Genomic DNA, 13698 nt, shown 5'->3' with positions numbered 1-13698 from the left:
ACGGCCTCAGCAACCACTTGGGGCATTTTTCCTCGTAACACAATCTTAAGCCGCAAAAAGCAATGGCACGGATTTTACACAACGCAAAATTGACGGAATGTGTACATCTTACAGCAGGGACAGTGCCAGCGCATCCCTGTATTTCCCTAATTTCTCTACTTAGACACCTGGCGTCCTTGTGTCTTAACCAAGACAGCACTAGAGTCGTAATCATGCAAGCAACTTATTCAAGTGAGGACTGAAGCCCAGTCTTGACTCCAGTCTTAAGCGGCCATGCTAGTGGCCTATTCTTTAGACTCCAGTTAAGTCTGGACTTAGCTAAGACAGTCTTAAGACTGTTTTGTGCAAGCGGGCCCAGGACAGAAGGAACACATAGAAACAGGACTAGCGCACACTACCAACTGAAGTGGTGTTTGTTGGGCGAGTTGGTGGTTCATGATGGTAAAACAGCGCGTAATACGAAGGACAAAGAAGGAACACACAGACAAGACAGCGCACGTCTCGTCTGTGTGTTCCTTCTTTGTCCTTCTATTACGCACTGTTTTACCATTACCAGCTGCATATTTATTGAAAAACAGGCCGTAATTTATACCTCTAATCACAAAAGACCAGTAATATAGAAACACAGCATAATCATTGCCAGCACGACAGTCACCTTATCAGCCGATGAAGTTCAGGGGCAATCAACAGGCACTAAGGAGAATTTAAAAGATTAGACAACCAGCAGTTCCTAGTTATCATCATAGCAAAACCGAGTCAGAACAACGGCCAAAGCTGAGCCACACAACAGAAATCACTAAACAGAATCAAAAAGAGGTGTAAACGGTTAAAACAAATAAATAAATAAATAAGTAAAGCAGAGTCGGAACGTCATAGCAAAAGCAGTGTCGGAACATCATAGCAAAAGCAGAGTCGGAGCATCGTAGCGAAGCCGAGTCGGAGCAACATAGCAAAGCAGAGTCAGCGCAGTAAAACCATAAAAACGAAAACAAATGGATACCCACATAACTTTGCGAAGGCAAGGTGAGGAGGAAAAGAAATAAAAATAAAAAGAGTGAAAGGGCCACATGAAACCGTAGGCACATCCCGCCTTAAAATCAAAACCAAATCATTTAAATTGAACCGTCCAAAAAGGTAATTTCTTTTCGTGACAAGCAAATTGACGGAGCGCTGACGCACCACTCTCCACCCCTAGACATGAGCCAAGCTTCAACCACCTCCCTTTCACACAGGTCTTTTGCACGTGCCCTTATCTCTAATTCATCGTTCACATTTAAAATCGCATTCAGGCCCACATTCATAATCACAACCACATTTTTTACATTTCTTGCAGTGATCGGCAAGATGGCCGCCTGCATTGTTGTCCACACACCTCCTATGTTCTATTATTCTGACATTACCCCATCGGCCAGTCTGGGCGATATAGTAACTGGCACATAGCAACGGAAACTCGTACATCACACCAGTTGCACAAGCTGAAGCTTTCAACGCATGTTTTTTGTACAATCTTCCAGCTTTTAGTTTTTAATTTCCTAAAATGCTGCATATGCCAGACATTTTGCATGACGCCGAAAAAGGCAGGTTCACCTTGTAACGCTTTGCTATTTTCTTAAGATTGTGCGAAATCATGTGGAAGTACAGCATCACGTGCACCGGTTGCCTTCCTTTGTCGCGTTGGCGCAAATTATTGCCTTTCAGTTTTTGTAGAAGGCTCTCACAAACGCTAGAAATTACATTGGCTGGATAGCCTGCCCCCTCTAGTCGTTCGACCGGCGCATTGAAACTATCCTTCTGACAATGCTCACAGCTTTTTGTGAAAGCTGCACGAAGGCTGTTAGTAACCATGCCTCGCTTCACCAGCTTAGAGTGGGCGCTGTTAAACGGAAGCGGTGCTTTTCGCGACCGCCGGTTGTAGAACCAACATAGGTGGCTCTGAGAAGCACATAGTCATAAATATAGATACTGAATCCTGTCATTTTCAGCTGCATCCCAAGTGAAAGGGATGCAACCTGACAATGTTTTGAAAACATGCAAGATTGACGGGATGTCCGGTGACCCCTCTATAACTACAAGAAAGTCATCCACATACCGGAACACCCTTCGTCTGGTGAATTTCTCCCCCTTAGCGTTGGTCTATTGCCTCCAGGTATATGTTGCACTGGATTGGTGGAAGTGATGAGCCGATACATATCCCAGCCCTTTGCACGTAATGCTGGCCGTTGTGGCTGATAACCGTTGACTCGAGGTAGAACTGTAGGAGGGCGAGGAAGATGTCGCAGCTTAGGCCTGTCGCATTTTGAAAACGAATCGCTCCCGCAGAATCCACCTCGTCCCTGACGGCCTTGAACTAACCTGAATGCGGCACTGAATAGAAAAGATCTTCGACATCAATGGAGAACATGGAGGTTCGTGAGGTCAAAGTTCCCAACTCTTCAATAACTTCTGAGGAGCTACTCATCAAGAAAGGGTCGTCATTATCTAGGCTGTTCAAATGACGCTGAAGGAAGCTGCCCACTTGCATTTCCCACGTCTCCTTCTCAGTGACGATTGGTCATAACCATTCTGGTTTGTGGGTTTTTCCCGTGAAGAAGAACTCAAGGACGTCAAGACGCGCACAGTTGACTTTTCGCCCGAGGGCGTCCGACCGCAGATCATTGAGCAGCTTCATAGCAAACCTCTTCTGGCGTTTGGGCGCAACTATGACGGCCCTGAAATTCTTTTCAACGGTGGCTTTTGCCTTCTAGCATAACAGATCATTTTCCATAACAACAAATCCAATCCTCCCTTTTTGTCACTTTGAAGAGCCATAAGGTCGTGTTCCCGAAGCCATCTTGCAGTCTTTTCAATAGGTGGTTTCTTCTTTTCTGTCGTTGTTGCAGTACAGAGTACGGGGTCGAGACCCTCAACGTTTATTCTGGCCCTATGTTGTTTTTCAGCCCGGTCAGCTATGCCTCTGACAATGGCGAGCAGCTGAGGTTTGCTAGCCGACAGCTCGTAGCTGAACTTCGGCCCTTTTCGCAACTCTTTTTTCACAACATCTGGTAGTGCTGCATCTCCTAGGACTGTGACTGGGCACGTTGCTTGAGACCGCCGCTCAGCTAGTTCTTGCTGGAAGGCTCATTTGTACGTGTTGCCACACAAATTCCATGGTTTGGCCAGCCAGCCTAATGTACTCTTGTAGACGTCGTTCTGGGGAAGACGGTTACCCACTGGCTTCTGTGTGGGCTCTCAGCTAGTCATTTAACAAACGAACTTGTCGCCAGAATTCCGACTTGAGGATCTCCATGATCCTTCTGGCATGACCCCAGGACGGTTCAACAAGCCAGAGCATGGCCTTGATTTCCGCTGGCACCAGCCTCCTTTTGACGTGATATGACAGAACTCTTGATTTACAGGTCGTGATGGCAATGAAGGTTACACAAAAAATGGCTGCATCTTGGGCGCCCTGTTGCGAAAGGAAGGAGCCCAGTGTAGGAGAAATCGCATCAATTAATACCTTTGTGTAGGCGAGTCGGTGAACCATCGTGAAGAACAGGAGCGCAAAAAGCCAGGATACAATGAACGCAGACTACAATGCAACTAAATTTTTATTGAAAAACAGGCCGTAATTTATACCTTTGATCACACAAATCCAGTAATCTAGAAACACAGCATAATTATTGACAGCACGACAGTCACCTTATCAACCGATGATGTTCAGGGGCAATCAACAGGCACTAAGGAGAATTTAAATTCTCCTACACTGGGCTCTCCTACAATTTCTCCTACACTGGGCTCCTTCTTTTCGCAAGAGGGCGCACAAGATGCAGCACATTTTTGTGTAACCGTCATTGCCATCACGACCTGTAAATCAAGAGGTCTGTCATATCACCTCTAAAGAAGTCTGGTTCCAGCGAAAATCAAGGCCATGCTCTGGCTTGTTGAACCGTCCTGGGGTCATGCCAGAAGGATCATGAAGATCCTCAAGTCGGAATTCTGGCGACAAGTTCGTTTGTTAAATGACTGGCTCAGAGCCCACACAGAAGCCAGTGGGTAACCGTCTTCACCAGAACGACGTCTACAAGAGTACATTAGGCTGGCTGGCCAAACCATGGAATTTGTGTGGCAACACGTACAAATGAGCCTTCCAGCAAGAACTAGCTGAGCGGCGGTCTCAAGCAACGTGCCCAGTCACAGTCCTAGGAGATGCAGCACTACCAGATGTTGTGAAAAAAGAGTTGCGAAAAGGGCCGAAGTTCAGCTACGAGCCGTCGGCTAGCAAACCTCAGCTGCTCGCCATTGTCAGAGGCATAGCTGACCGGGCTGAAAAACAACATAGGGCCAGAATAAACTATGAGGGTCTCGACTCCGTACTTCGTACTGCAACAACGACAGAAAAGAAGAAACCACCTATAGAAAAGACTGCAAGATGGCTTCGGCAACACGACCTTATGGCTCTTCAAAGTGACAAAGAGGGAGGACTGGATTTGTTGCTAGGGAAAATGATCTGTTATACCAGAAGGCAAAAGCCACCGTTGAAAAGAATTTCAGAGCCGTCATAGTTGCGCCCAAACGCCAGAAGAGGTTTGCTATGAAGCTGCTCAATGATCTCCGGTCGGACGCCCTCGGGCGAAAAGTCAACTGTGCGCGTCTTGACGTCCTTGAGTTCTTCTTCACGGGAAAAACCCACAAACCAGAACGGTTATGACCAATCGTCACTGAGAAGGAGACGTGGCAAATGCAAGTGGGCAGCTTCCTTCAGCGTCATTTGAACAGCCTAGATAACGACGACCCTTTCTTGATGAGCAGCTCCTCAGAAATTATTGAAGAGTTGGGAACTTTGACATCACGAACGTCCGTGTTTTCCATTGATGTAGATCTTTTCTATTCAGTGCCGCACTCAGGTTTGTTCAAGGCCGTCAGGGACAAGGTGGATTCTACGGGAGTGATTCGTTTTCAAAATGCGACAGGCCTAAGCTGCGACACTTCCTCGCCTTCCTCCAGTTCTACCTAGAGTCAACGGTTATCAGGCACAACGGCCAGCATTACGTGCAAAGGGCCGGGATATGTATCGGCTCATCCCTTGTACCAGTCCTAAGCAACATATACCGGGAGGCAATCGACCAACGAATAGGGGCAGAACTTCACCGGAATAATGTGAGAAGGGTGTTCCGGTATGTGGATGACTATCTTGTAGTTTTAGAGGGGTCACTGGACGTCCCGTCATTATCATTATCATCATCAGCCTGGCTATACCCACTGCGGCCTCTCCCATATTTCTCCACTTAACCCGGTTCTGTACTAGCTGCATCCACTTGACCCCTGCGATCTTCTTAACCTCGTCCGCCCACCTAACTTTCTGCCGCCCCCTGCTGCGCTTTCCTTCCCTTGGAATACAGTTTGTTACCCTAAGCGATCATCGGTATCCTCTCTTCGCATCCCGTCATCTTGCATGTTTTCAAAACATTGTCAGGTTGCCTCACTTTCACTTGGGAAGCAGCTGAAAATGACAGGATTCAGTATATCTAGATTTATGCCTATGTGCTTCTCAGAGCCACCTAAGTTGGTTCTACAGCCCGCGGTCACGAAAAGCACCACTTCCGTTTAACAGCGCCCACTCTAAGCTGGTGAAGCGAGGCATGTTTTCCAAAAGCCTTCGTGCAGCTTTCACAAAAAGCTGTGAGCATTGTCAGAAGGATAGTTTCAATGCGCAGGTCGAACGACTAGAGGGAGCAGGCTATGCAGCCAATCTAATTTCTAGCGTTTGTGAGAGCCTTTTACAGAAACTGAAAGGCAATAATCCACGCCAACGCGACAAAGGAAGGCAACCGGTGCACGTGATGCCGTACTTCCACAAGCTTTCACACAATCTCAAGACAATAGCAAAGCGTTACAAGGTGAACTTGCTTTTGTCGGCGCAATGGAAAATGTCTGGCATATGCAGCTTTTTTCGATAGAAAAAGGAAAAGCTTAAAGATTGTACAAAAAACATGCGTTGAAAGCTTCAGCTTTTGCAAATGGTGTGGTTTACGAGATTCTGTTGCTATGTGCCAGTTCCTATATCGGCCGGACTGGCCGATGTAATAATGACAGAATAAGAGAGCATAGGAGGTGTGTGGACAACAATGCAGGCGGCCATCTTGCCGATCACTGCAAGAAATGTAAAAAATGTGGTTGTGATTTTGATTGTGGGCCTGAGTGCGATTTTAAATGTGAACGATTAATCAGAGTTAAGGGCACGTGCAAAAGACCAGCATGAAAGGGAGGCCTGGCTGATGTACATGGGTGGAGAGTGGTGCCTCAGCACTCCGTTAATTCGCTTGTCACAAAAATAAATTGCCTTTTTGGACTGATCAATTTAAATGATTTGGTTTTGTTTTTAAGGCGGGGATGTGCCTACGTTTTTATGTGGTCCTTTCTCTTTTTTTTATTTTTTTTCTACTCACCTTGCCTTCGCGAAGTTATGTGAAGATTTGCCTAAGGTATCCATTTGTTTTTCTTTTTATGGTTTTACTGTGCTGACTCTGCTTTGCTGCGATGTTACGACTCTGCCTTTGCTACGATGCTCCGACTCTGCTTTTGCTATGATGTTCCGACAATGCTTTTGCTATGACGTTCCGACTCTGCTTTATTTATTTATTTTTGTTTATTTCTTTATTTTTTTTAACCGTTTACACTTCTTTTTGTTTCTGTTTAGTGATTTCTGTTGTGTGACTCATCTTTGACCGTTGTTCTCACTCTGCTTTTGCTTTGATGATAACTCGGAACTGCTGGTTGTCTAATCTTTTAAATTCTCCTTAGTGTCTGTTGATTGCCCCCGAAATTCGCCGGTTAATAAGTTGACTTTCGTACTGGCAATGATTATGCTGTGCTTCTAGATTACTGGTCTTTTGTGATTAGAGGTATAAATTACGGCCTGTTTTTCAATAAAAATTCAGTTGGTATTCTGCACTAGTCCTGTTACTATGTGTTCCTTGTGTCCTGACTTTTTTGCGCTCCTGTTCTGCGCGATGCTTCAGCGACTCGCCCACACAAAATTCAGAAGGACATGTAGCGTGAAGAGAGGATAAGCAATAGTCTCTAATAGTAAGCAAGTGGATTCCAATGGAAGGAAAGTGTAGCAGGGGGCGGCAGAAGATTAGGTAGGTTGATGAGGTTAAGAAGTTCGCAAGGGTAAAGTGGATGCAGCTGGCACAGGACCAGATTAATTCGAGAATAATGGGAGAGGCCTTCGCCCTACAATGAATATAGTCCGGTTGACGAAGATGATGACTATGGCGACAGGGAGCTATCCGTGCCTTCATCGTCGCAAATTTTCTCAAGGCGAAAAGATCCTGCAACGCGTAATTTAAGGTTTTCCTAAAAAGAACAGCTTGAGGGGCGAGTTGGTGCTGCATATGTTTTCCTCACCATTGCTGCCTCATGCTTGCCAGGTATTATTCATTCGTCCTTGCAAATCACAACAATGGGCTAATTCGTATTGCGCGTTAATTAGCCCGTTGGTAATTTGCGCTCGTCCTGTCTTGTGTGTGCGTGTGTGTGTGTTTGTGTGCGTGCGTGCGTGTGTGTGTGCCTATTTCGTGCAACTATGTCATGTCTGAACGTTGAAAGCCAGTTTTCCGCCTTTTTCAAATTCTCTGATAACGCTTCCATAGCCTCGTGGCAGTGGGTTGCTGTCATCTAAACAAGAAATAACCGGAGTCCGTCCGTCGTATTCTCGTGCTAAATACTTAAGACTAAGCGCTTTCAACAAAACAGCCACCCGCAGCTCCGCATTGGCCGTAGATCAGCAAAGGGTCAAGGCACGCCTGCGCCAAAGCCGTAGTGAAAAAGAGTCTTTTATGTCGACAATGCAAAATATCCATCTGGCAGAGATGCTATGGGCCTACCGATCACAGGTACTAACGCCACTCAGTTATAATTACAACCTCCGTTTGGGTAATCAGCTGAATAGACCGCGATAGCACTCGCTTTTATACGGGTACACATGACGGGAAGGTGCGCTGCAGTGACCACAGGATAGTAAGGTCTCGAATTAGTCTAAATCTGAAAAGGGAACGAAAGAGATTAGTAAGAAAGAAATTTATCAACGAATTTGCGGTGAGGGGGAGGGCAGAAGGGTTCAGGATCTTGCTGCAGAATAGATATTTAGCTCGAGCAGAGAATAGCGAAATTACTCTAGAAGCAATGAACAATAATTTCAGAGATATCGTTACTGAGTGCGCCGTAGACGTAGACGGTAGGATAGTTAGAGAGGATACCGGTAGGCTGTCTAAGGAGACGAAGGATTTGATTAAGAAACGCAAAAAGGTAAAATTTTCCAATCCAACAGACCAGATAGAATTGGCAGAGATATCAAAGAAGTGGCCGATATAAGGAAGTATAACACGGAGAACAATGAACATGCTGTAAAGAACGGGGGAAGCCTTAAAGCGATGAAGAAGAAATTCGGCATAGGCAAAAATCAGATGTATGTGCTAAGGGACAAAGCGGGCAATGTCATCACAAATATGGACAAGATAGTCAAAGTAGCCGAGGAGTTCTATACTGATCTCTACAGCATCCAACAAAGTCACGACAATAATGAGATTGGTGATCGGTAAAAGCAGACAGACGTTCCGCCAGTGACGAAGGACGAAGCTAAGAAAGTATTCAGTTCAGTTCAGGCGTTCAGTCGTGTCCGACTCTTCGTGACCCTATGGACCATGTCACGCCACGCTTTCCGGTCTCTCACTATCTTCTTAACATCACATAGCTTCATCTGCAATGCCTCGAGAATGCCATCTAACCATCGCGTTCGCTGCCTACCCCTTCTCCGGCGACCCTCAACCTTTCCGAACATCAAATCTTTCTCCAGCGACTCCTCTCTTCTCATCAGATGACCAAAGTAGCTGAGCTTTAACTTTAGAATTTGACCCTCCAATGAGCAGTCAGGGTTTATGGTCGACAATATCGACTGATTTGATCTTCTGGCAGTCCAAGGAACTCTTAAGAGTCTTCGCCAGCACCACAATTCAAACGCGCCAATTCTTCGGCGGTCAGCCTTTTTCACAGTCCAACTCTCGCATCCATACATCACAACTGGAAAGACCATAGCACGGGTTATACGGATCTTGGTTGGCAGACTAATGTCTCTGCTCTTTACTAGGCGGTCAAGGCTAACCATTGCTCTCTTTCCCAGAAGCAGGCGTCTCCTAATTTCATGGCTGCAGTCTCCTTCCGAGGTAATCTTGGCGCCCAAGAACAGAAAATCTGTCACAGCTTCCACTTCTTGTCCATTGATGCTCCAGGACTTGATAGGGCAAGACGCCATGATCTTCGTCTTTTTAATGTTCAGTTTAAGCCCAAACTTCTCACTCTCTTCTTGTACGCGCATCAGAAGTCTCTTGAGTTCCACTTCACTTTCTGCCATTAAGGTGGTATCATCCGCATATCTAAGGTTGTTGATACGTTTTCCAGCAATCTTCACTCCAGCTGAAGACTCGTCCAGACCGGCCTTCCTCATGATGCACTCTGCATATAGGTTAAATAGGCAGGGCGACAGTATGCAGCCTTGCCTCACCCCTTTCTCAATCGGAAACCAATCAGTAAGACCATGCCCAGTTCTGACTGTGGCCTCTTGCCCTTCATAAAGGTTCCTGAGGAGACAGATGAGGTGAATTGAAACTCCCATCTCTTGGAGAGCTTGCCACAATATGCTGTGATCTACGCAGTCAAACGCTTTCGCATAATCAATAAAGCAGAAGTAAATGGGTTTCTGGAACTCTCTTGCTTCATTAGAAAGTATTAGAACCTATCAAAAGGTGAAAAGCAGCTGGAGGGGATCGGGTAACTATATATTTTTTAAAGGACGGTGAGGGATATCGGGCTGGAAAAACTGGCCACCATGTATACACAATGTGTGGTGTCATCGACGATACCGGAACCATGGAAAAACGCAAACAATATCTTAATTCATAAGAAAGGGGACGCTTAGGACTTGAAAAATTACAGACCAATTAGCTTACTGCCTGTTACGTATAAAGTATTTACCAAAGTAATCGCTATTAGAATCAGAGCAACTTTAGACTGCAACCAAGCAAAATATCACGCAGGTTTTTGGAAAGGATACTCGACTATCGATCATATCCATACCCTCAATCAGCTGATAGAAAAATGCTCGGAATATATTCAGACCATATACACAGCATTCATTGATTATGGAAAAGCATTTGACTCAGTAGAAACCTCGGCTGTCATACAGGCATTACGAAATCAGGCTATAAACGAGCCGCACGTGAAAGTGCTCGAAGATATATATATATATAGGATGCACAGCAACCATAGTTCTGCATAAAGAAAGTAACAAAATTCCCGCCAAGAAAGTTGTTAGGCATGGAAACACGATCTCCCCAGTACTATTCACAGCTTGTATAGAGGAAGTATTCAGAGACTTGGAATGAGAGCAGTTAGGGATAAGGGTACATGGAGAATACCTCAGTAACCTGCGATTTGCTGATGCCATTGCGTTGCTAAGTAACTCAGGAGATAAACTGCAAAGAAGGATTGATGACCTAGACAGAAAAAGTAAAACAATAGGCTTGAAAATCAATATGCAGAAGACTAAGATAATGTTTAATTGCCTAGGGAAGGAACAGCAGTTTATGTGAGGTAGCGAAGCACTGGAAGTAGTAGGCAAATATACCTATTTTGGGCAGGTAGTAACTGCAGATCCGGACCATGAAAAGGAAATAACAAGAATAAGATTGGGATGGAGCGAATTTGGCAAGCACTCGCAGATTATGGCTAGCAGCTTACCGGTATCGCTCAAGAGGAAAGTATACAACAGTTGCATCTTGCCTGTACTCACCTATGGGGCTGAAACGTGGAAGCTTGCAAAAAGAGTTCCATTTCAGTTCAGGGCAACGCAGAGGACTATGTAAAGTAAAATGATAGTTATAGCGGGAAGAGATAGGAAACGTGCTGAGTGGGTCTCCCACTGACATTCTAGTGGAAATTAAGAAGAAGAAATGGGCATGGGCAGGACATGTAGTGCGAAGAAAGGATAACAGATGGTCGCTTGGTGCAACAAACTGGATTCCAAGGGAAGGAAAGGGTAGCAGGGGGCGGCAGAAAATTATGTGGGTGGATGAGATTAAGAAGTTCGCAGAGGTCAAGTGGATGCAGCTCGCACAGGACCGGGAATATGGGAGAGGCTTTCGACCTACAGTGGGTATAGTCAGGCTGAGAAGGATGATGATGATGACATGAAGAATTCAGCCTGACATACATAATTACAATTCTGAAGCTGTGCCTTCGCAAAAAAGCAATATGTTTGCAGGCTTCCAGCGTGCAGTATGTTCCAAGCCTCCCTTCCTGGCGACGAGAATGTCCCGAGCCACAACTTTCCGGCCGCTTTCAAAGAGGGTGAAGTAGAAACAGAAGGCGCGGCTCTTACATATCCGTCACGCAATATTACCACACACAAAGAAGAACCTGCCACCCTGAACGCTCACCAAGGCCGAAGCTGTGGCATGGCGTCAGCTATCCACTCAGAATTATGCTAACCACAATAACTTGTTCTCCCCCACCCGCTACCCACAGAAATGTCCCAGCTTCCAACAATGTAGAGCTACACTACAGAGTTCAGTTTGGGCCTATACGACACCAGCCGTTCCACCCGTAAATCTCCCCATTCCGTCCTCCTGGCTCGGTGCTGACACCGAGTCAACGAATCAGCGCCGCCTGATAAAGCGGGCCGAGCAAATAGCGGTGGCGACTGAGAAACCCTTATTTTTCCTGAGACCGCTCTCTCCAGCATCCATCCGCAAGACCAGCGCCAGCTGCTCTAGCGGACATGCAGGACAGGTACGGTGACCCTGGAAAGAGGGAGCAATGCAAATACAACACATGTTTTTTTTCTCCTGCTCGACTCACCAAGCTCTTGCTGTAAGCATTGATGTCATGCAGGTGAAATCAGGTATTGTAGGCACCATATATGTATACCAGTTCATTTTCATTTTCTAAGCATATATTTCGAAATCTATACATGTAAACTATTCTCATTTGTGTACCCGCAATCTTTGGAGCTCTTGATATCAACCGTTCAGCAATATATGGCCTCATAAATTTCATATTTCATATCCTGAATGCTTTCATAAGCATCTTCCATGGCATTCTCAATGTATACTCATATGCCATTATTGCCATATTCTAAGTGTACTCACTCACTGTAAGCGTTTGCTTGCATTTTTTATTTCCTTTCGAAAAGCGGCGGAATCGGTCGCACAGGCACCCTGATCCTGGTGGACAGCATGCTGGCCCAGGCTGAAGCTGAGGGGGAGGTCAACCTTGTGTCCCAACTGCACTCCATGCGGCAGAGTAGGGTCAACCTTGTGGAGTCTCTGGTAAGTATATGCTTGAGGGTTTACAGCTCATTCTGTCGGAAAGCCGTACGCCAGTTTTAGTTCGAATGTTGTCAACTTTCGTCGCAAGTGCTTGGATAGTAGTGGGAAAAATGGAAGCCTGCACTTGTCCCTTCCCGTACGAAGCGGTAACACAGTGAAATTTGAGATACCGCATCCTACTTTCCCCAAGATTGTTAGAAGTGAAAAATGTTGTAAGTTTGGGCATTTTTTACGACGGCGTGATATTCTGCTCACTCCAGAGAACGCGTGGCATTTAACGTCCTTAAAAACGTTTTTTTTTTTTTTTTTTTCACAGCAATGACTACGAGAAACTATAAAAAACATTGGTTCCCAGTAAAAGTTTCTGCTCGGGAATATCACAGAGGCGCTGCTCTGTCGTTTCCGTTTGCTATCTTCGCTCGGTTGTTTGTTACAAGCTAAACTTGTTCGGCCGATATTTTATCGATGCGATAAACAAGAAGCTAATCGCAGCCACAATCGCGATGCAAGAATGTTGTTGGTGTGTGAGCTTTGCTCTTGCCGCCAAGCACGGAGGGCGTGGCGCAACCATAGCATGTGCACGCCTAATGTTTACATGCCACGCGTGAAGCATGAGATGTAATTTTGGCTGACACCTGAATAAGGGCGAGAGTCCTGAATAGTTCACGCGTTCAACATCGGAACGTCATGACGGCGGCAGCATCAGTGAGGTTACCGCCTCAGGCGGCGGCCAACTTCAGTGGTACAGATGTGGGGTTCTAGAGTCATTATTGTCGAAAATCCCGTTTTTCCGACTGCGCAGCTAGCAAGACGACGACTCATGTCTGCAAGAACATTGCGGCGGGCCCCAGTCGCCCAGAGTATAACAGCAAGCCCTCTCCATTCTCGGTTCTATGGGACACCTAGGTTGTCGGAAAGCATCGAAACAAACAGATGCATTGCCACCAGCCATCTGTGCTCTACTTAGTGCAAGCGACGTCTCCGACGCACTAATCACGAGGTTGTGAAGACAAACAGTTTTATCCGGCAGCATCACAATGTTCGTAGCTTATGTCGACGGCACGTACACTGAACTAAAAGCTCTTTGGAATTGCAAAGCTGACACAGCTAGCGCAATGACGTAATTGGCGGCAATGTGCCGCAAAGTGGCCGCCGGCCATCAGAGCTGCGAATGTAGTACGGTGCTTGAGCAGCCTTTCATTCAAACGCTGGCCTGTTTGCACAATATAGCACTTGCCAAAAGTCAGTGGGAATTCCGTAGCATGTTTGGTTCCGCAGGTTTTTGCCTGCTGAGCATCGTTCAACTGCTTTCCAACATTTCATAGCTTTGAAA

At 46.0% G+C, this 13698-nt stretch overlaps 1 protein-coding gene across 5 annotated transcripts in view; it reads left to right on the top strand.

The window, feature by feature from the left end:
* The window catches only part of LOC146180432 (receptor-type tyrosine-protein phosphatase T-like), a 680195-nt gene that overhangs the window by 555839 nt on the left and 110658 nt on the right, over nucleotides 1–13698 (top strand). For all 5 annotated transcript variants that reach the window (XM_084576027.1, XM_084576026.1, XM_084576025.1 and 2 more), the window contains one exon: nucleotides 12230–12365. In XM_084576027.1, the coding sequence (XP_084432153.1) occupies nucleotides 12230–12365 (136 nt within the window). The remainder of the gene's footprint in view (nucleotides 1–12229; nucleotides 12366–13698) is intronic.

The sequence above is a fragment of the Amblyomma maculatum genome, chromosome 8 (genome assembly GCF_055883805.1).
Source record: "Amblyomma maculatum isolate TAMU_Amacu chromosome 8, ASM5588380v1, whole genome shotgun sequence".
Taxonomy (NCBI): Eukaryota; Metazoa; Arthropoda; class Arachnida; order Ixodida; family Ixodidae; genus Amblyomma; species Amblyomma maculatum.
Note: the sequence above shows the minus strand (reverse complement) of the source record. Positions and strands in the feature narration are given on the sequence as shown.